A 22,357-nucleotide genomic window follows, 5' to 3' on the forward strand; every position below is an offset into this window, starting at 1 on the left:
AAAAAATACAGTTGAAGTTGACAGAGATCTTGAGCTCAGTCCAGAGAGGTGAGAGATTTGACATGTTTGGAAAATGGGCTGTTCCATTGCCCATCTTTCTGGATCACCATAAGCAGGCACTTCTTAGTGGTCCCTTGTGGTATGATGGAAAGAGGGACATTTACCAGTAGGAAAACAATAACTAAAGAGTAACGAGCAGGGCTGTGGAGTCAGAACACACAACCTGTGACCCCGACTCCGGCTCCTCTATTTTTCGCACATCCATCTCTGGTGCTGTGGTCACCAAGTACAAAAAAATGTATAGCAAAACGTGAAAGAACACAAAGAGCAATTACAAAATTACCACCAACACTCTTAAAATTATCATATGAAGAGAGACTAACAAAACTTGAACCACAGCCATTAGGCAAAGAAGAGAAAGGAGACTTGATAACTATTTATAGAATCATGAAAGACATAGAAACTATCGATAGAGAGGATCTAATAAAATGGGATAGTAGAAATACAAGACGACACGAAAAGAAAATCAAGAAAGACAGTTATAGAAAAGACCTGAAAAAGAATAGCTTTCCTCACAGTAATAGACATCTGGAACAAGTTGGATGAAAAAGTGGTGTGAGCAAAAACAATTCATGAATTTAAAAACAGTTTAGATAAAATGAGATATGAAGACAGGGGGACACCATGAGCATAGCTCCCCTTCCCGTAAAATACAACTAGGTAAATACCCCCCCATGCTCCATGCTTCCGCCCCATACGGTAACTTTTTAAATGTGAAAAATGAAATATTTCCTGAAAAGGGAAAAAAAGATAGGATAATTGATTAAATATCTGTAAAATTTGAAGTTAAAACATGTGATATACAGTATATTGGATTATCAACCATATGCTGAGAAGAAAATATAGTGTCCCCTTAAATCTAATTAGAGCTCATTTTCTCAATTTCATGCACTTAAAGTCAAGAAGAAATGGATTCCATAAATGTGTCAAATTAGAGGGACTCTATACATTTATCGAATCCATCATTATTAAAAGTACATGTACATAATTTTGAGGAAAAATGAGTTCATAGTAAAACTAAGGGGAGACTATAGTTTCGTCTTGGCAATTAATCACTTTTCAGTTATAAAGTGTAAATTTAACTGGAGTCGGAGTTGGTATAATTTTACTAACTCTGACTCCGACTCCAGGGACCCCATATTTGCTTCCAACTCCACAGCACTGGTAATGAGGAAGGCATGCACGAAGAAATAAAAGTATTCAGGTTAGGTACTTATGTACATGGAGGTGCAAGGACAGTAGAAATAAAGCTAAAATCACAAAACTTGGTGAGTGAGTCAATAAAACATAGAAACTACCAGATGCAAAATAGACAAATTGATGAATAGTTGGATAAGAAAGGATGCAACAGTAGAAGAGAAAACAAGAAAATATGTAAAAGTCAAGATAAAATAAACAAGATGAACAAATAGTGGGAGAGAATGGACTTTTAAAGGATAGAGATAAATCAGATTATATGGTTTCTAAAAAACTCCATAGGAGAGGAAAATAATGAAAAAGATTGAGAATAACTTTTATGAATATATGATATGGACTAATGTCAGCAAAATTAGACATTTGTTACTAAAGGAGAAAGAACTAGATATAATGTGCATTGCTGAGACCAAACTTAATGTAGGCCAAATGTATTCAGATGGGTGAGAGAAAGTATAATATATGCCAGAGGAACAGGAGGTGGGGTATTGATAGTAGTCAAAAGAAGCATCAAGGTTGAAAAAGGAATGACTGAAATAATATAAGAATCATAAATGAGTGAGGTGGAAAAAGAGGCAGTATAGTGTCATAAATCCCATAAAAAATCAATAGCATGGTAAGAAGTAGAGTATGAAGAATTAATGAGACATACAGCCATTGAAAATTGAGAATAAACTCATTTCTCACTAGATTGATAAATTTTTGTGTATGGGAATGTAATATCTTATTTTGTTTCAGGTAGATTACTTAAATGTTGGAGTACATATAAAACAATCCATATCACAAATGACAAGAATTAATGAGAAATACAGCCATTGAAAAAGTGAAACTAATTTTTCATTAGAATGGCCTATTTATATGTATGGGAATGTAATATCTCATTTTGTTACAGGTGGATTACTTACCTGTTGGAGGACATATAAAACAACCCATATCTCTACCCCACTCCAGCTCTACAAGAGTAGGCAATCTACAGGAAAAAGCCATCACTGCTGACCCTCAGATTCAAGACACAGGTTAATCAATTATATAACAATTTAATGGCAATTGTAACATTTATAATTAAGTGATAATGCAGTATATTTTCTTTAGTCATGTACATATGCATACATGCATATGAAGAATAGAAAGGAAAAATGGTGGGGAGTATTATTTTTGACTAGGAAAGACTTAAATGTGACAAAGATGACAGAAGGAAAACACAATGTAGAATCAGTTATGATAAAAGTTGAAAGCAATCACATGAAAAGTAGAAAATTTGTAGTAGTGTATTTGCCCCCCAAAACAGTCCTAGACAGTAAGCAATCATTCTAAAATGTTGGAAGATACAAAATATGAACTAACTTATATACTGAAAGGAAGAGGAAATATAGTAATTATAGGTGATTTTGATTCAAAAGAAATATGTTGGGAAGAAATGACAGTGAAGGGTGGAGAAGACCTCTGGGGAAACATATTACTTGATATGACCATTGAATACACAATGACTCAGTGGATGAAGGAAAATACCAGATACAGAAACAATGAGGAACCATCGAGACTAGATTTAATACTTACGTCAGAACCTGAAATTGTGGATAGAATTGATTACAAAGCTCCAATAGGGAAGAGTGACCATGTACTAATAGAATTCGAACTAAAAGATCAAATGGACTTAAGAAGAAACGAGAAACATAGAAAAGGAAGCCAAATGTACAACAAAACAAATTATGAGAAACTCAAAAAATTCTTTCGAAATGCAAACTGGGATAAATTCCTAAATGAAGAAACAATGGAAGAGAAATAGAATATATTAAAAGAAATTTATAATGAGGTAGTGAACAAATATGTACCACAATAAAAGCAAGCAAGAAAGAGTATACATAAAAAGCTGGTACAACAAAAAATGTAGTGAGGCTAAGGATAAGAGACAAAGCTTGGAAAAGATGGAAAAAAGACAAAAAAAAAAAAAAGAGTAAATGGCAAACATATATCAAACTAAAAAATGATTATGTAAAAATATGCAGAGATGAAAAGAGAAACTATGAAAGAGATTTAAAAAAAAATGCAAGGAACAACCTAAACTATTTTACAGGTATGTGAATGGTAAACTAAAAACAAGAAATGGAAAAGCTGCACCAGGGAAATTATGAATATATAGAAGAAGTAGAAATGGCTGAAATTATGAACAATCATTTCAAATCTGTGTTCACAATTGAAAGTTCACAGAACTGTGAGGGAATAGAGAGAGAGAGAACCCCCCAATGAAGGAAATAACTGTAACACAGAAAAATGAGGATAGTAATTAGAGACAAATACTCGATTTGGGAAGAAATGATAAATGGTGTCCTGCAAGGTTCAGTATTGGCTCCAATCATGTTTGCCATATATATAAATGATACGGATGAAGGAGTAGAGTATTATATGAATTTATTCTCAGATGACACAGAAATACTTAAAGTAAGAGGAGGATTGTGAATCATTACAGTTAGACCTATACAAAATCTGGAAATGGACTTAAAAGTGGGAAGTGAACTTCAATATCAAGAAGTGTAGTATAATGGAGTTTGGAAAAAGTAAAAATAGAATATCAAGAAATTATAAAGTTGGTGAGGAAGAAGTCAAAAAAGTGAACTCGGAAAGAGACCTTGGAGTAATAATCAGCAAAGACATGACATTGGACAAACATATCAATAAAATAGTTGGAGAAACCTTCAACCTATTAACCACTTCACTCCGGGGCACATCGCATGTCTGGCAGCATTAGCTGCCCGACGTGCGATGTTGCGTCATAATAATCGCATTATAAAAAATAAAATCAGTGCTCGTTCGTTCTCTTTCTATCGTGAATTTTGATAACCATAGAAAATATGATGAAGCCAGTTTAGAGAGAATGGAAGTTACGAAGGTACGACTACAATAAATATAATCAAGACACCGACGTGGGCATCATCGCGTACCCACTTGCTCCTCATGACGCCTACATAGGCATCACTGTATGGAAGTGGTTAAGGTCAATGAAAGTGGCATTTGACTACTTAGATGAGGAAATGATTAAAAAGATATTAGTTACACTAATAAAACCAAAACTGGAGTATGCAACAACACTATGGACACCCAGTACTAAAAAGAATATAAAGAAATTAGAATACAAAGACCAACAACAAAGTTGGCAGCAACTATCTCCAAATTAACATATGAACAAAGATTGTCCAAATTGGAACCACCAACTCTGGAAAAAAGAGGAGATCTGCTGACTATAGCATAATGAAAGGAATGGAAATTCTAGATAGGGATGATTTATTAAAATGGGACAATGAAAAAACTAGAGGACATGAAAAGAAACTAAAAAATTATAACTATAGAAGAGATCTGAAAAAAAAAAAAATAGCTTCTCACAGAGAGTACTGGATACCTGGAATAGATTAGATTAATGCAGTTTCACTATTTCTTGTTTAGTTTTCAATTTATGATTCATATACCTATAGAATAATCTAGGTAGATCATTACATTTATCTATTAAGTCTTTTTCATAGTTTTGTTTTTCCTGTATATTTTCACATATTCATTTCACAGTTTGATATATATTTACCATTTACCTGTTCTTTTTTTCCTTTTCCATCTTTTCCAAGCTTCGTCTCTTCTATTGTTTGCCTCCCTACATTTTTTGTTATACCAACAGTTAATGTACACCCTTTCCTGCTTCTGCTTTGATACATATTTATCTATTCCTTTATAGATTTCTTTTGAATATATTCCATTTATCTTCATTAAAGAAGTTTTCCCAATTCACTTTTTGAAAGAATTTTCTGAGTTTCTTAAAATTTGTTTTGTTGTACATTAGTCTACCTTTTCTCTGTATCTCATTTCTTTCCAAATTAATTTCCTCTTATAGTTCAAACTCAGTAAGTGGTCACTCTTCCCAATTGGTGTCATGTATTCCATTTTATCCACAATTTCAGGCTCTGATGTAAATATTAAGGCTAATCTTGACAGCTTTTCATTGTTTCTGTATTTTGTATTCTCCTGTACCCACTGAGTCATAGCATATTCAATGGTCATATTAAGTAGTAAAATTCCTCAAAGGTCCTCTCCACCATATTTCCTTTGAGTTAAAGTCACCCATGATTACTATGTTTCCTCCTTCTAGTAATTCATTTAATACATGCTTTGCATCTTCCAGCATTTTGGAGTGGTCACTCTGAGTCCAAGAATATGTTTTGGGGGCACATATATTACCTCAAATTTTCTACACCATTTGTATTTGTTCTTTTCTTTTTTCAAAGCCTCATTTTTATTTGCATCTTCATTTTTCATTCTTTTGTTCCCACCATTGACTATGATTAATTACTTTTTTAGATCATTAAACTCTCTGTTGGTTTCAGTATTTTGAAGTTTTAACTGATTCATTTCTTTATACATTGCCCAATATTCAGCTTACAGATCTATAATTTCATTTATTAATTCTATAATATCTTGATTTCTTAGGATACTTTTATACCTAGATTCTCTCTCCCATTCTAAAACTTTACCTAGTATTTCACTTAATTTTGCAAACCCAGAAAAAGCAGTGTTATCTAACCTTTAGTCTATTCTTGGTGTTTCAATGATGCAACTCTTTTGATATGACCCCTAATGGTGATTCCACTCTGCTTCATCCAGTCTTCTCTTCATTGGTTCACTATATTTATGTCTTTCTTCTTCATTGTTTTCCATTTTGTGTGTTGTTCACCAAGTGAATTTATTCTATCATTTCGGTCACTCAAAAAACAAAGCCCCCTATCTAATTATTAGAAAAGACTGCATCAACTCATTTCTCTGTGCAAGGCATTTCCACTATGTAAAAAAAAGCCTACCAGCATCCAGAATAAAGGTTGAGATATATATCCCTTTTGTATTGCATGGTTTTTTCCATGGCAGAATGAAATTGCCTAAGAGCACTGAGAGGAAAGGTGTAGGTTATCATTAACATTGAAAGGGCTAATAGTTGACATGTATAAAGATGTTGCAGTTTTGCATGATAGATATATTTTAATTATAAACCTACAACAAGATTTGATACCTCAGTCTTTTATGAAAATAAATTTACAAAACTGTTAAATAAAATAAAAGTTTGCACTTTAATATAATTTTCTTTACCAAATGCAAACCTGCAAAGCATGATACTACTCTCAAATTCATTCTCTTGGAGTTGGAGGTAAAAGATTATGGTGGTAATAGGCATTAACAAGGTGTCAAGACACATAATATCAAGAAAGAGTATAGCAGCAGATATACACAGTAATGGCAAAAGATGGCTGATTATAATCAATTAGTCAATCAAACTGTTGCCCCTGGTCTCACTTGCAGAAGACATGTGACCTTTAGGAAACTGACAACTGCATCCAGGGTGATCCTTAAGCCTTTCAGTACTGAATTATGAAAGACTTAGATTTTCATTCCCATTTGGAGGTATTCCATTCTTAGGAACAAAAAAAAAAGCACTTGCATTGCAAAATTACCATTATGTATTTTTCATACAAAAATACAATGGTGGATTCAATGTCCCATCAGACTTTTCAAGACCAAAAAAGGAAGCATTTTATAACTCAAATAAAAACAATTGTACACTTATATACGAATGCAGAACTATGAAATAACAATTCAATAGCATACTTTATGATTATGTTTGGCAAAAATTATTATCAAATCATTTCAGTATCACATTTTATGATTGTCTTTGGCAATCTGTTACATAAAAAAATAAAATATTTTATTATGACTGGCTTGGAAAATAAAATAATTGACTATAAATTTATTTGGATTGAAAAATGTAATAATTGACTGTGTCTCTTAGTACTGTATTCCCAGAGAGAGAGAGAGAACTTAGTTATGAAATTCATGGAAACCATTTTTTGTTGCATTGCAACAGAGATGAATCCCACAGTGACTGCAGACTGATATTAGTCGTGATTCTACTCCTTTCTTAGAGCATACCTCACACCTTCCTTTCTTCCCTATGAATTTAGGCCAGTGGATCCCAGTCGCAGTGTTGCTGAGCCTAACAGATGTAGGTATGCTGTAGTAAATTTTTCTCCTCTAGATCTACAATCCTTAGCAAATGTTAGAAGTCCTTGGGCCAGTTCTCTTCGGAATTCGAAAAGTGGAAGAGATTTACATAGTTGTATTTTGCGGGAAGGGGAGCTACGCTCGTGGTGTCACGCCTTTGTATCTCGCAGTGTCTACCACTCTATGTGGAAAACAATTTTTCTTCAGATCTCTTCTGTATCTATGTTTTTTTATTTTCTTTCCACATCCTCTTGTGCTTCTCCTGTCCCAGTTTAACAAGTCCTCTCTATCAAGTACGAGGGGTGATCAAAAAGTAATGACAGTGATACCATATATTTTCACGGTACAGAGGTAAATCCAAATAGTGGCCTACATTCCTTCAAAGTACTCCCCTCCCGCCTCTATGCAACGTTCCATCCTCTTTCGCCACTTCATGAAGCACTCACGGTACTCAGAAGCCGATATACCTCGTAGCTCTGAATTGACTGCTTGCGCCAGATCTTGGATGCGATGAAACAGCTTCCCTGCGATCGCACCCTTGATCTTTGGAAACAACCAAAAATCACAGGGAGCAAGGTCAGGCGAGTAGGGTGGGTGGGGGAGAAGTGTGATCCCCTGCTGCTCCAGGAACTGCACAGTGAGGCGAGCTTTGTGGGGGGCAGCATTGTCATGGTGCAGCAAAAGGCGCGATCGGCGACGGGTTGGTGCAGTCTTGGCCTGATATTCCAGGACTCGAGGAAGGACGTGATCAGTGTAGTACTGGGCTGTGATAGTACACTGTTGAGGCATTACATCCAAACACATTGGTCCTTGTGAATTGAAGAAGATGGTGAAAAGTCGCTTCCTGCTGCGAAATCCTTCCTTCAGAATCTGAGGTCGAGGTTCTTCATCACTCAACCACACCATGTTAGACTGCTTGTCTCTGGTGGTGAAGAAAGAAATCCAACACTCATCTCCGGTAGCTACATCTGAGAACCGTTTCGGACCATTTGGCTCGAATTCAGCCAGCCATAGACGACAAATCCGCACCCGTTCGCTCTTCTGCTCTTCCGTAAGCAAATGAGGTATCCATCGAGCACACTTCTTCCTCAGCCCTAAGTGTTCATGCACAATGTCATGTGTGCTCCCATAACTGACACCGAGCTCCAAGGATATGAATCGAAGAGTAACAGTTGGATCTTCGTCAATGATGGCCCGCGCACAGACCGTCGTTGCTTCGGTCACGGATGTCCGAGGGCGGCCAGGACAATGATCATCTTCTAGCTGCAATTTTCCGGCTGCAAAAGCTCGAATCCAGCGGGAAACAGTTTCCAGTGATGGAGTAGACTCGGGAAAAACTTGCAACAATTCCTCTCTGATCTCCGTTGCTTTTTTCCCGAGTTTCCACCTTGTGAAGGTGTAGAATCTGCAGCCTTCTTTCGAAAAACCCATGTTTCCGTTAGAGAGGCAAACCAACAATGACGCAATCGCACAGCGCAACGATAAAATGTACATACATACATATACCAAGGCTTTTTCCCCCTTCCAAGGGAGGTAGCCAAAAAGGGAAAGGTATAAAAACACTCCCACCCATTTCATCCCTAAATACACTCCACACCCCTCCCACCCTTCCTCTCATCTGAGCACCTCCTGGATGACGGGTCATCCCTGCACCCTGCCCACCGCCCTGGGTCAGAAGCAGTGTCGCAAGACACAGTACATCCACAGCGAGGCCGCTTCATTTAATCGGCGACCCCCCCTCTCCGTCCCCCTTTGCATATAAGGCAAGGACGGGGAGAAATCCCTTCGGGCTGCGTCAAAATTTACTCACACATACTACCCCACTTCCCCGCCCATTCCTCCTCATGCAGTCACAACATCATCCATATACAACCATTCTCCACTCACCTCTGTCTTCCGTCCTCTCCCTTCCTTCCTCAACAGACATTCCCCTCTTCCCCAAAGCCCCCTTCACCCCATCCATCCACCTCATCCTAGGACGTCCCCTCATGTTCACTCCCTCCACATCTGCCTTCCATACCTCTTTTACTAGTCTTTCTGCACTCATTCTTTCCATGTGTCCAAACCATCCTAATATTCTTTCATCAACCCTATCTCCCAAATCCTTTTTCACCCCTGTTCTCCTCCTCACCTCCTCATTTCTCACTCTATCTAGCCTAGTAACCCCCACCATACTTCTCAGACACCTCATCTCAAACACATTCAAACTCCTTCTCTCTTCTTCTCTTATGTTCCACGTTTCTGCCCCATACAGTGCTGTTGGCACAATCACTCCTTCATACAGTCTCCTCTTCGCATCCATTCCCAAATGTCTATTCCTCATTACACTCTTTAAACCACCAAGGCATTTACTCGCTTCTCTCAATCTACATTCTACCTCCACCTTCACTCCACCTTTTCCTGCTACACTTGCACCCAAGTATCTAAAACTATCCACTTCCTCCAGTCGCTCTCCCTTAATGTTCACTTCCAGTCTACTGCCACTTTCACCCCTTGTACATCTCATCACCTTACTTTTACCCACATTTATCTTTAGCTTTCTTCTATCACATACTCTCCCAAACTCTGCCACCAGCAGAAAAATGTAAGCTAGACAAACAGCGACAAGCTCAAACATGTAACAACAGGCAACACTTGCTGCCCCTTGCTCCCCGACCCCCCAACACTTATAGTCTCTCAGCTACGAGTCCGACTGTCATTACTTTCTGATCACCCTTAGTATTTCTGTGCCTTTCATGATTCTGTAGATGGTCAGTAGGTCACCTCTCTTCTTTGCTCCAGAGCCGGTAAATCTAGTTTAGCCAATCTCTCCTCATATGACAAGTTTGCGAGTGCAGGTGCCATTTTTGTTGCTGCTCTCTGGATTCTTACTATTTTCTTTATATTCTTTTGGGTACTGGGTGACCACAATGGTGCCGCATATTCTAGTCTAGGCCATATCAGTGTGACCAATATTTTTTTAATCATTTCTTCGTCCAAATATGTAAATGCCACTTTTATTGATCTTAGCAAGTTGTAGGATTCACCAACAATTTTGTTTATCTGTTTGTCATAGGACAAGTCGTTTGAGATAATTACACCCAAATCTTTTCCAGATCTCTCCCTCTTTACCTCCTTGGTTCCAATTTTATATTGTCCTGATATTTTGTTTTTGCTTTTTCCAAACTCCATTATGCTACACTTCTTGGTATTGAAATCCACCTCCCATTTCTGACTCCAGTTCCATACCTTATTCAGGTCTTCCTGCAGTGATTCACAGTCCTCCTCAGTTTTTACTTTCATTAATAGTTTGGCATCGTCAGCAAAGAAGCTCATGCAACATTTCACATCATCATCCATGTCATTCACATAAATAGCAAACATTATTGGAGCTAGTACAGATCCTTGCGATACTCCACTGATCACCTCTTTCCAATCTGAATATTTTTCTCTTAGCACTACTCTCATCTTTCTACCAATCAGGAAGTCCTCCATCCATTTTAGTAGATTCCCTTGTATCCCTCCTATATGTTCGAGTTCTTTTAATAATCTTTTGTATGGTACTTTGTCAAAAGCTTTTTGTAAGTCCTTTCTTGCACTATGTCTATTAATCTTGAGTAGAAACATATTAAGTTTATGGTACATGATCTTCCTTGTCTGAACCTTAAGTTTATGGTACATGATCTTCCTTGTCTGAACCTTAAGTTTATGGTACATGATCTTCCTTGTCTGAACCCAAATTGTCTTTGGTTTATTATATTGTTGTCTTCCAGGTGTTTTACCCATCTGGTCTTGATGATTTTCTCACAAATCTTGGCTATAGTGCTTGTTAGTGAGACTGGCATATAGTTAGTTGGTTCTTCCTTGTTTCCTTCTTTATATATTGGTACAATGTTAGCATTTTTCCAGTCTTTTGGCATTTTTCCTTCTTTTGAGGAAGCAATTTATTATGTTATGTATTTTGTCCATTAGTTCTTCTTTGCATTCTTTTAGAATCCAATTTACAATTCCATCCGGGCCATGTGATTTCCTGACGTCAAGGTTTGATAGGTGTTCTAATATTTCTTTTTGTGCTATTGTTATGTCACTCATGGGGGAGAGATCGCCTTTCATTACCTTCGTTCCAATATTGTGTTTTCTCTCTAGTGAAGACAGAATTAAAGGGATTTTTCATGATTTCGGCCATTTCTAAATCTTCTATGTATTCTATATTTCCTTGGCCTAGTCTCACCATTTCTTACTTGTTTTTAAGTTTACCATTCATGTATTGATAGAATAGCTTGGGTTGCTCTTTGCATTTATCTATAATATCCTTTTCATGGTTCCTTTTTTCCTCTCTTCTCTCTTTAACATATTCATTTATATAGTTTATATAGACTTGCTGTTTTCCAGGATTTTTATCTTTTCTCCACCTTTTCCAAGTTCTGTCCCTTCTGTCTTTTGCCTCACTGCATCTTTTGTTGAACCAGCATTTAATGTACACTCTCGCTTCTGTCTTGGTACGTGCTTATTTACCTCTTCATTGTAATTATCTGTCAAGATATTCCATTTCTCTTCCATTTTTATCTCTTCCATGTAAAATTTTACCTAGTTTGCATTCTGGAAGAGTTTCTTTAGTTTTGCAAAGTCCGTTTTGTTGTACATCAATCTTCCTTTCCTATGCTTTTCATTTCTCTCCATGTATATTTCTTCCTTTAGTTCAGTTTCAATGATATGGTCACTCTTTCCAATTGGTGTCTTGTATTGGATTTTATTCACAATTTCAGGTTGTAAAAATTAAACCTAGTTTCGACAGCTCTTCGTTGTTTCTGTATCTGGTGTTTTCACTGACCCACTGAGTCATTGTGTATTCCATGGTCATATCTAGTAGTACATTACCCCACAAGTTGTCTCCTCCTCGCACTGTCATGTTTTCCCAACAAATTTCTTTGCATGACTTTCTTTTTATACAGTAAACGCATTAACCACTTCAGTACGGAACTTAAATCTTGCGGGCAGCAGCCAATGCCAGCCGTACGACGTGTCGTAATAATACTCGCATCATAAAATATAGTCACCGCTTATATCGATCGTTCTCTCTTTCACCCGCGAATTTTGAAAACCACAGAGAATGGGATTCAGGGCACATTTGAGAGAATGTAAAAACACAGGGGCGACTACAATAAATATAATCAAGACGCCGATATGGCAGCGTCGCGAATCCACTTGCTCCTCATGACGCCTACGTGTGCGGCACCGTATGGAAGGGGTTAACTACTTATATCAACAAGACCAAAAAAGATTCTGTGCCACCATTTCATGCTCTTCCTGTTTGTACCATACAACTGTTGAAGCATATCATGCTTATCCACTCCCCCCATGTTATTATAGTCCTCACTTGTGGGCAAGTGATTACACTCTTACTTCCATCTTTTTCCATCCTCTTCACAGTTGTGGTTGCAATTCCATGGTAGTTGGAGACCAGGTAAACTGATTTATTGTCCATCCATTTATACACAGTTATACCATTGGGTGTGGATCTATGATCAAATTGTCCTCTTTTTAGTTGTTTGTCACCTATCTGAGCTGGGAAATCCTTTCTTGTAGGTCTGATTGTGCCACAAGCTAATCTGCATGCCTTGCAAGGCTTCCAGGAGAGGAAAAGATGTGAAATAATTGTTAATGAAGACTGTGGCTCTTGTTATGTAGATGATCTGTCAGTTTGAGAACTACCTCTCTACCTAATCTGAATTCCTTCCTCCTGTTGGATTCAGTTTCTCCTCCTTTGCCAGTGTACATATCAAACTTGAAAATATATCTAGCATTATCAGCAAGACACCACACTTTATATCCCCTCATGATTGGCTTCATAGGATTATACTGTTTCAAGGAGGATCTCCCTTTGAAGCAAATCATTGATTCAACAATACTGAGGTGCTCTCCAGGAGATCTGATTTGCCGAGTTAAACACCAAATGAGGACGGAGCCTTTATTTGTACGATGTTTCGCTTATTACAGCTTTTTCAAGTACAAGTTGAGATACATATACATACATACATATACCAAGGCTTTTTACCCCTTATAAGGGAGGTAGCCAAAAAGGGGAAGGCATAAAATCATTTCCACCCATTCCATCCCTGAATACACTCCACACCCCTCCACCCTCCCTCTTATCTGTGCACCTCCTGGATGACGGGTCATCCCTGCACCTTGTCCACTGCCCTGGGTCAGAAGCAGTGTCGCAAGACACAGCACATCCACAGCAAGCCCGCTTTATTAAATCGGCGACCCCCCTTCTCCATCCCCCCATTGCATAAAAGGAGAGGCAGGGGAGAAATCCCTTCGGGCTGCGTCAAATTTTGCTCACACACACTACCCCACCCCCCCGCCCATTCCACCTCATGCAATCACAACATCATCTATATACAACCATTCTCCATTCACCCCTGTCTTCTGTCCTCTCCCGTCCTTCCTCAACAGACATTCCCCTCTTCCCCAAAGCCCCCTTCACCCCATCCATCCACCTCATCCTAGGACGTCCCCTCATGTTCACTCCCACCACATCTGCCTTCCATACCTCTTTTACTAGTCTTTCTTCACTCATTCTTTCCATGTGTCCAAACCATCCTAATATTCTTTCATCAACCCTATCTCCCAACTCCTTCTCCACCCCTGTTCTCCTCCTCACCTCCTCATTTCTCACTCTATCCAGCCTAGTAACCCCCATCATACTTCTCAGACATCTCATCTCAAACACATTCAAACTCCTTCTCTCTTCTTCTCTTATGTTCCATGTTTCTGCCCCATACAGTGCTGTTGGCACAATCACTCCTTCATACAGTCTCCTCTTAGCATCCATTCCCAAATGTCTATTCCTCATTACACTCTTTAATCCACCAAGGCATTTACTCGCTTCTCTCAATCTACATTCTACCTCCACCCCCACTCCACCCTTTCCTGCCAAATTTGCACCCAAGTATCTAAAACTATCCACTTCCTCCAGTCGCTCTCCCTTAATGCTCACTTCCAGTCTACTGCCACTTTCACCCCTTGTACATCTCATCACCTTACTTTTACCCACATTTATCTTTAGCTTTCTTCTATCACATACTCTCCCAAACTCTGCCACCAACTTCCTCAATCCCTCCTCCGATCCTGCCACAAGCGCAGTGTCGTTCGCAAACAACAGCTGGCTCACCTCCCACTTTTCTCCATTTTCTTTAACCATCTCAATCCCTTGCCCACTACCCTTGCATTTACCTCTCGCAGTACCCCATCCATGTATAAGTTGAACAGCCAGGGCGACATAACGCATCCTTGACGAAGTCCCATCTTTACCTCGAACCACTCACTCTCTCCATTTCCAATCCTGACACAAGCTCTACTACTCTCATAAAAACTCTTGACAGCTCCCAGAAGCTTTCCTCCCATCCCGTATATCTGCATAACCTCCCACAGTGCCTTTCTGTCTACCCTATCATAAGCCTTTTCCAGATCCATAAAAGCCAAAAAAACATCCTTCCCCTTTCCTATAGCTTTCTCACATATCTGTCTTACCACAAAGATCTGATCTACACAACCTCTACCTGTCCTAAATCCACACTGTTCCTCACCAATTACTCCTTCTGTTCCTCTCCTAATCCTCTCAATCAAGATCCTCCCATAAGCCTTCCCAACTACACTTAACAAGCTAATCCCTCTGAAACTACTACATTCACACTTGTCCCCTTTTCCCTTGTAAAGAGGAACTATACAGGCACTCCTCCAGTCCTCCGGCACTCTACCCTCTCTCCAGCAATCATTAAATAACCTCACCAGCCAGTCCACCATCACTGTACCTCTCTTTTTCAGACATTCTGCATGGCATCCATCCAGACCAGGTGCCTTACCTGCTTTCATCATCTTAACAACTGCCTTCACCTCATCCTTCCTTATTTCTCCTCCATTTTCCTCACTCATTACCCTCATTTTCTTCGCATTTCCCACTGCAGCTATCTTTCCTTCCCTATCCTCCTTCACATTTAGCAACTCCCTAAAATATTCTGCCCATCTTCCCCTTACTGCCTTCTCTTCCATTATCATCTCTCCATCTGCACCTTTTACCTTTTCTTCTCTACTTGATTCGCCTCCTCTTCCTCTCTTAATTTCTTTCCAAAACATCTTTTTATTACTTTCAAAATTTTCTGTCATACTCTTACCCCATTTCACATCTGCTCTCCTCTTTGCAACCTTTACCTTTTGCTTTACTTCTTTTTTCTTTTCTTTGTACCTCTCATATGACTCCCTTGTCCTATTTTGTAACCAATCTGTGAAAGCTCGCTTCTTCTCTTCTACAACCTTCTTTGTTTCCTCATCCCACCATTCACTACCCTTTCTTCTATTTCCCCCTGTCCTTCTTGTTCCACACACCATCCTTGCACACTTTACGACTCCCTCCATGAACCATCCCCATTCCTCCTCCACACCCAGCTCTACTCTATCCTTTACTCCCTCCCACTCCTCCTTCAGCTTCTTTTCATACTCCTCCTTTTCCTTTTCATTCAAAGAGTTCACTCTAAGAACCTCCCTACCTTTTGTCCCTTTCCTCTTTCTCCATCTATCCTCCACTCTCAACTTACCTTCCACCAAAAAATGATCTGATGTTCCCCCACCCTCTCCCCTTAGCACATGTACATCCTTAACTCTTCCTATCATAATCCTATTTACCACTACATAGTCCATTAACGCTCTCTCTACCACCTTTCACTCCACCACCCTCTCCCATGTGTACTTATGCTCGACTTTCTTCCGAAACACTGTACAGGAGTCCCTCAAATAATGCGGATTCGAATAACACGGATTCAATCATACGCGGATTTTATTTCAAAACCATCTCAAATGTAGAGAACAGTTTTAAAATTCGCGCCGAGTTGGACATGCATACGCACACACGCGGCAACATCGCAAATATTTGTGGTGACTGCTTTCTATTTTATCATATACAGTCGATCCTCATATAACGTGGTCATTATGTACAATGGGAACTGCTCAAACAAGGGTGTGGGGCGAGGGGATAGCCGTGGGTGGCTGCCTGCGGTTACGTGTCAACCTCCGGGTACTGATGTAGGAGGGAGGGAGTGGAGCAGTAGGGGGTGGTAGGGGGGTAGCCAACAAGCTTTAGCTTGTCACTTCCACCACCTGCACCGTGCTATCGTGAAATTTTACCGTCCTAACCTGTTGAAGTGTAATGTTTCTTTCATTTGGAACACAACTAATAAGTCTGATAATGACTGCATTTGTCGTGTCTTAATTTCTCTTATGAGGTTCTTGTTGTTACTGGCGGTGGTGGTTTGGGAGATCAAAAACAGACATATACACGCTTACACACGTATAGACATGTGTCAGACAACCAGTGTATGTTGTGAATGCGCGTGCGTGTACACACAAATACGAACACAGACACGCACATACATGCTTACTTGTACATGTGAACACATACACGCAAGCACGCAAACACACACACACTCAGACAAGGTAGATCATGCACCACAAACTTGATATGCTTCTACTCAAGACTAATAGACATAGTGCAAGAAAGAAACGGATGGGCTGATTGTGCATTCCTAGACTTGCAAAAAGCATTTGACAAAGTACCACACAGAAAACTAGTAAAAAAAACTGGAACACATAGGAGGAATACAAGGGAACCTACTTAAATGGATGGAGGACTTCCTGACTGGAAGAAAGATGAGAGTAGTACTCAGAGAAAAATATTCAGATTGGAAAGAGGTGATCAGCGGAGTACTGCAAGGATCTGTACTGGCTCCAATAATGTTTGCTATCTATATGAATGATGTGGACGAGGGCGTGAACTGTTACATGAGCTTCTTTGCTGATGACGCCAAACTGTTAAGGAAAGTAGAAACTGATAAGGACTGTGAAGCACTGCAAGAAGATCTGAATAGGGTATGGAACTGGAGTCAGAAATGGGAAGTGGATTTTAATACTAAGAAGTGTAGCATAATGGAGTTTGGAAAAAGCAAAAACAGAATATCAAGAAATTATACAATTGGAACCAAGGAAGTAAAGAAAGTAGGATCCGAAAAAGACTTGGGAGTTATCACAAACGACTTGTCCTATGATACGCAGATTAACAAAATTGTCGGGGAGACTTACAACTTGCTAAGATCAATAAAAGTGGCTTTTGCTTACCTGGACGAAGACATGATAAAAAGAATTTTGGTTACATTGATAAGGCCTAGACTAGAGTATGCGGCGACATTGTGGTCCCCCAGTACCAAAAAGAACATAAAGAAAATAGAAAGAATCCAAAGAGCAGCTACAAAAATGGCACCTGCACTTGCAAACCTATCATACGAGGAGAGATTGGCTAAACTGGAGCTACCGACACTGAAGGAAAGAAGAGAGAGAGGAGACCTACTGACCATCTACAGAATCATGAAAGGCACAGATACTTGATAGAGAAGAATTACTAAACTGGGACAAGAGAAACACAAGAGGACATGGAAGGAAATTAAGAAAACATAGCTATAGAAGAGAACTGAAGAAAAACAGTTTTCCACATAGAGTTTTAGACACTTGGAACAAACTGGATAATGAAATAGTAAGAGCAAAAACCATTCACGAGTTTAAAAGCAAACTAGACACTGAGAGATACAATGGCGGGACAACACGAGCATAGCTCCCCTTCCCGCAAAATACAACTAGGTAAATACATGCAACACACACATACATACACCACATACGCACACATATACATACGCCACATACACACACACACGTGTATACGCCACATACACACACATATGTATATACGCCACATACACATATGCATATACGCCACATACACACACATGTATATATGCACAAACACATACATACGCCACAAACGCCACATACACGCGCACACACACAAGTTTTCCACATAGAGTTTTAGACACTTGGAACAAACTGGATAATGAAATAGTAAGCGCAAAAACCATTCACGAGTTTAAAAGCAAACTAGACACTGAGAGATACAATGGCGGGACAACACGAGCATAGCTCCCCTTCCCACAAAATACAACTAGGTAAACTAGGTAAATACACACACACACACACGCACGCACACACACACACACACGTACACATACATACGGTTCTCGGTATTTAATATGGAAAGTCAGCATACGCGGATTTGGTCATGTGGTAATTTCAGGTACCTAACCCCCGCGTTATTTGAGGGACTCCTGTATTTGCTATCATCAACTCTCTTTCTAGACACATTTCCACCATCAACTCTCCACTACGATTCTTTCCTGGAACTCCACATTTCCCAACCACTCCATCGATTGGACCATTTCCTACCCTAGCATTAAGGTCTCCCAGTACTATTACATTGACATTTCTTCCTAAATCCTCTATGCACTCATTTAGATAAATCCAAAAGGCCTCCTTTTCTTCTACATTCTTCTCACTGCCAGGCCCATATGCACTTACAAAGACCCACATCTCCTTCCCCAGTTTCACCTTCATCCACATTATCCTTGAGGAAACCTTCCACTCCACGACCCGTTTACCTATCTCTTCACTTACTAGAATAGCCACCCCTTCCCTCCCTCGCCCTCTCTTCACTCCTGATAACCTCCCACTTACACTCCCAAACTTACACTCACACTTCCCTTTCAACTTAGTTTCACTCAAAGCCAACACATCCATCTCTCTTCTCACAAACATACTACCTATCTCTTCCCTTTTACTCTCATCTGTACCACATCCACACACGTTAAAAGACCCAAACCTTAGGGTGCTGGTCCGAGAACTTCCAGACCCTCTTATGCCTTTACTTTTTCATTTAGGAATATCCCCTGTGGGGCTACAAGGAGAAGGATGCCTAGTCCCAATCCCCGTCCCTTTCTTCTCGCCTCTTATGATCCAAGTGGGAATACTTGGTGGCAGTATTCTTTTCCCCCACCACAGGGAATTCCCCCATCACAGAAAAAGAATACTCAGAGAAATGGTACAGGACAGCAACAAGGGGTTGGGGGACAGCATAATGGATGGACAGTCGTAGTGTAAAAGTGTCATCATTTCTCTATGAACAGAGTTTTCCTCTATCATAGACAAAATGATGTGTGGCTCTGGTCCATAGGGGCGCCCCATATAGACCCTAAAGTATCAACTGCATGCTACTTTGCCACAATAACAAGCAGCCAATACCCCAGACAGATTAAATAAGGGGAAAGGAGGGAACGGGGAGAGAAAAGAAGAAGGGGGGGGAGAAGGAAGAGGAGGAGAAGGGGGGGTATTGAACACTGATAAAAGTTGAGAATGCTGCGGATTTTATCTGGTTCTCGTATCAGCAGCTCTGCATTCTTCCAGTCCATAAGATGGTTTTCCTTGTTTCTATGTGTCACAAATGCATTGGTGGTGACATCATGCCTGACGTCGTAACGATGTTCACGTATTCATGTATTCAGGTCGTGTGACGTTTCTCCGATGTAAACTTGATCACATCCTGAACATGGAATATGATAAACAGGGAAAACCATCTTATGGACTGGAAGAATGCAGAGCTGCTGATACGAGAACCAGATAAAATCCACAGGAAATGTTTAAAAGCAGCAATCATTCAAGGAACGAACACTATTGAACAAAATAGGAGCATGTTTAACATCTTGCCCCACATAATTCCCCTAATACCCATGGCCAGCAGAATTTTGAATATTTAAACCACACTTTGTGAACATTTCGCCCACGGACGTTTGGGCCAGCATTCTCAACCTTTCCTAGTGTTCAATCCCCCCCCCCTTCTCCTCCTCCTCTCCTCCTCCTCCTCCTCCTCCTCTCCCTTCCCCCCTTTTTCTTTTCTCTCCCCATTCCCTCCTTTCCCCTTATTTAATCTCAAGCATATGTATCTCAACTTGTACTTGAAAAAGCTATAGTAAGCAAAATGTCGTACAAATAAAGGCTCCGCCCTCATATGGTGTTTAACTCGTCAGTCTTGTCAGCAACTGCCACTTTCATGAAAAAAGAAATCTGATTTCTTGAAATTTCCTAATAGCTTTCAATTAGTGGTCATAGTTTGTATAGTTTATCCTTTTTATTGGGGTCCATTTTTGTGTTATCATTCAGGTGTAGCTTACTAAGAATTGCAAGAAAATTATCACATGGCATTGCTTCTTGAATAGGTCTGAAGCCTAGGTCCTCTCCTGTTGCCCAATAATGATGCAGAGATGGTAGTTTGTGGTAGCCCATCATTATGTTGATTCCAAGAAAAACATAGAGTTCATCATTTGTTAGACTTAATGCTTTGTCTTTCTGAATACTGTAAAGGTTTGTCTGTTACACAAATAAATTGATAGTGTCTTCATCAAAAAATTCTAGAAAGGCATGAAGTGCAGAAGAATATGTACCTTCATTCCTTAAATCTGGTTGAAACTGTATATTCTGAGCAGCATCTGGTTTCTTCCTCCAATGTCTTCTAGGTTACTGACCTTGGCCACTAGTAGATGGACATTCACCTTCACTTGAAGTAGGTAGTTCCTGATCATTGGTGCTAGTAGATGGACATTCCTGGTGAGGGAGTTCCTGATCAGACGTTGTAAAGGAAGGGTGTTTATGATCTGTGGCTGCATCACCTTCATTTCAGGCTCCATCACCTTCACTCTGAGCTTTAACTAATGGATCAGATATTAGATAGCCGGAAATGGGTTGGTCAAGGTGATTTACAATCTCACTGTCTTCATCTTCCTCTACTTCTGTGTCTGTGTCATAATCTGAAGGAAGCTCCTCTAGAAGCTTCATGAAACTCTCTTCATTTAATCCTCTCCTTCCTCCCATGCTGGTATCTGAAATACAGACCATCTTAATGTTATGTATGAAAGATATAACTATATGTAAAAGGCAATATATACATACATACATATACCGAGGCTTTTTCCCCCTTACCAGGGAGGTAGCCAAAAAGAAAAAGGCATAAAATCGGCGACCCCCCCCTCTCGGAGAGGATGGGGAGAAATCCCTTCGGGCTGCATCAAAATTTGCTCACACATACTACCTCACCCCCCATCCCCCCACCCATTCCACCTCATGCAATCACAACATCATCCATATACAACCATTCTCCATTCACCCCTGTCTTCTGTCCTCTCCCGTCCTTCCTCAACAGACATTCCCCTCTTCCCCAAAGCCCCCTTCACCCCATCCATCCACCTCATCCTAGGACGTCCCCTCATGTTCACTCCCTCCACATCTGCCTTCCATACCTCTTTTACTAGTCTTTCCTCACTCATTCTTTCCATGTGTCCAAACCATCCTAATATTCTTTCATCAACCCTATCTCCCAACTCCTTTTCCACCCCTGTTCTCCTCCTCACCTCCTCATTTCTCACTCTATTTAGCCTAGTAACCCCCATCATACTTCTCAGACACCTCATCTCAAACATATTCAAACTCCTTCTCTCTTCTTCCCTTATGTTCCATGTTTCTGCCCCAATACAGTGCTGTTGGCGCAATCACTCCTTCATACAGTCTTCTCTTAGCATCCATTCCTAAATGTCTATTCCTCATTACACTTTTTAATCCACCAAGACATTTACTCACTTCTCTCACTCTACTTCCACTTTCACTCCACCTTTCCCTGCCATATTTGCACCCAAGTATCTAAAATTATCCACTTCCTCCAGTTGCTCTCCCTTAATGCTCACTTCCAGACTACTGCCACTTTCACCCCTTGTACATCTCATCACCTTACTTTTACCCACATTTATCTTTAGCTTTCTTCTATCACATACTCTCCCAAACTCTGCCACCAACTTCCTCAATCCCTCCTCCGATCCTGCCACAAGCGCAGTGTCGTTCGCAAACAACAGCTGGCTCACCTCCCACTTTTCTCCACTTTCTTTAACCATCTCCAATCCCTTGCCCACTACCCTTGCATTTACCTCTCGCACCACCCAATCCATGTATAAGTTGAACAGCCAGGGCGACATAACGCATCCTTGACGAAGTCCCACCTTTACCTCGAACCACTCACTCTCTCCATTTCCAATCCTGACACAAGCTCTACTACTCTCATAAAAACTCTTGACAGCTCCCAGAAGCTTTCCTCCTATCCCGTATATCTGCATAACCTCCC

At 39.9% G+C, this 22,357-nt stretch overlaps 1 protein-coding gene across 1 annotated transcript in view; it reads left to right on the plus strand.

Annotated features, from left to right (window-relative positions):
• The window catches only part of LOC143037439 (E3 ubiquitin-protein ligase RNF180-like), a 138,239-nt gene that overhangs the window by 42,707 nt on the left and 73,175 nt on the right, over positions 1 to 22,357 (plus strand). Inside the window, exon 5 of the mRNA XM_076205660.1 lies at positions 2,147 to 2,270. Coding sequence (XP_076061775.1) covers positions 2,147 to 2,270 — 124 coding nt within the window. The remainder of the gene's footprint in view (positions 1 to 2,146; positions 2,271 to 22,357) is intronic.

Source organism: Oratosquilla oratoria, chromosome 22 (assembly GCF_046742065.1).
Source record: "Oratosquilla oratoria isolate Oo_2021 chromosome 22, ASM4674206v1, whole genome shotgun sequence".
NCBI lineage: Eukaryota > Metazoa > Arthropoda > Malacostraca > Stomatopoda > Squillidae > Oratosquilla > Oratosquilla oratoria.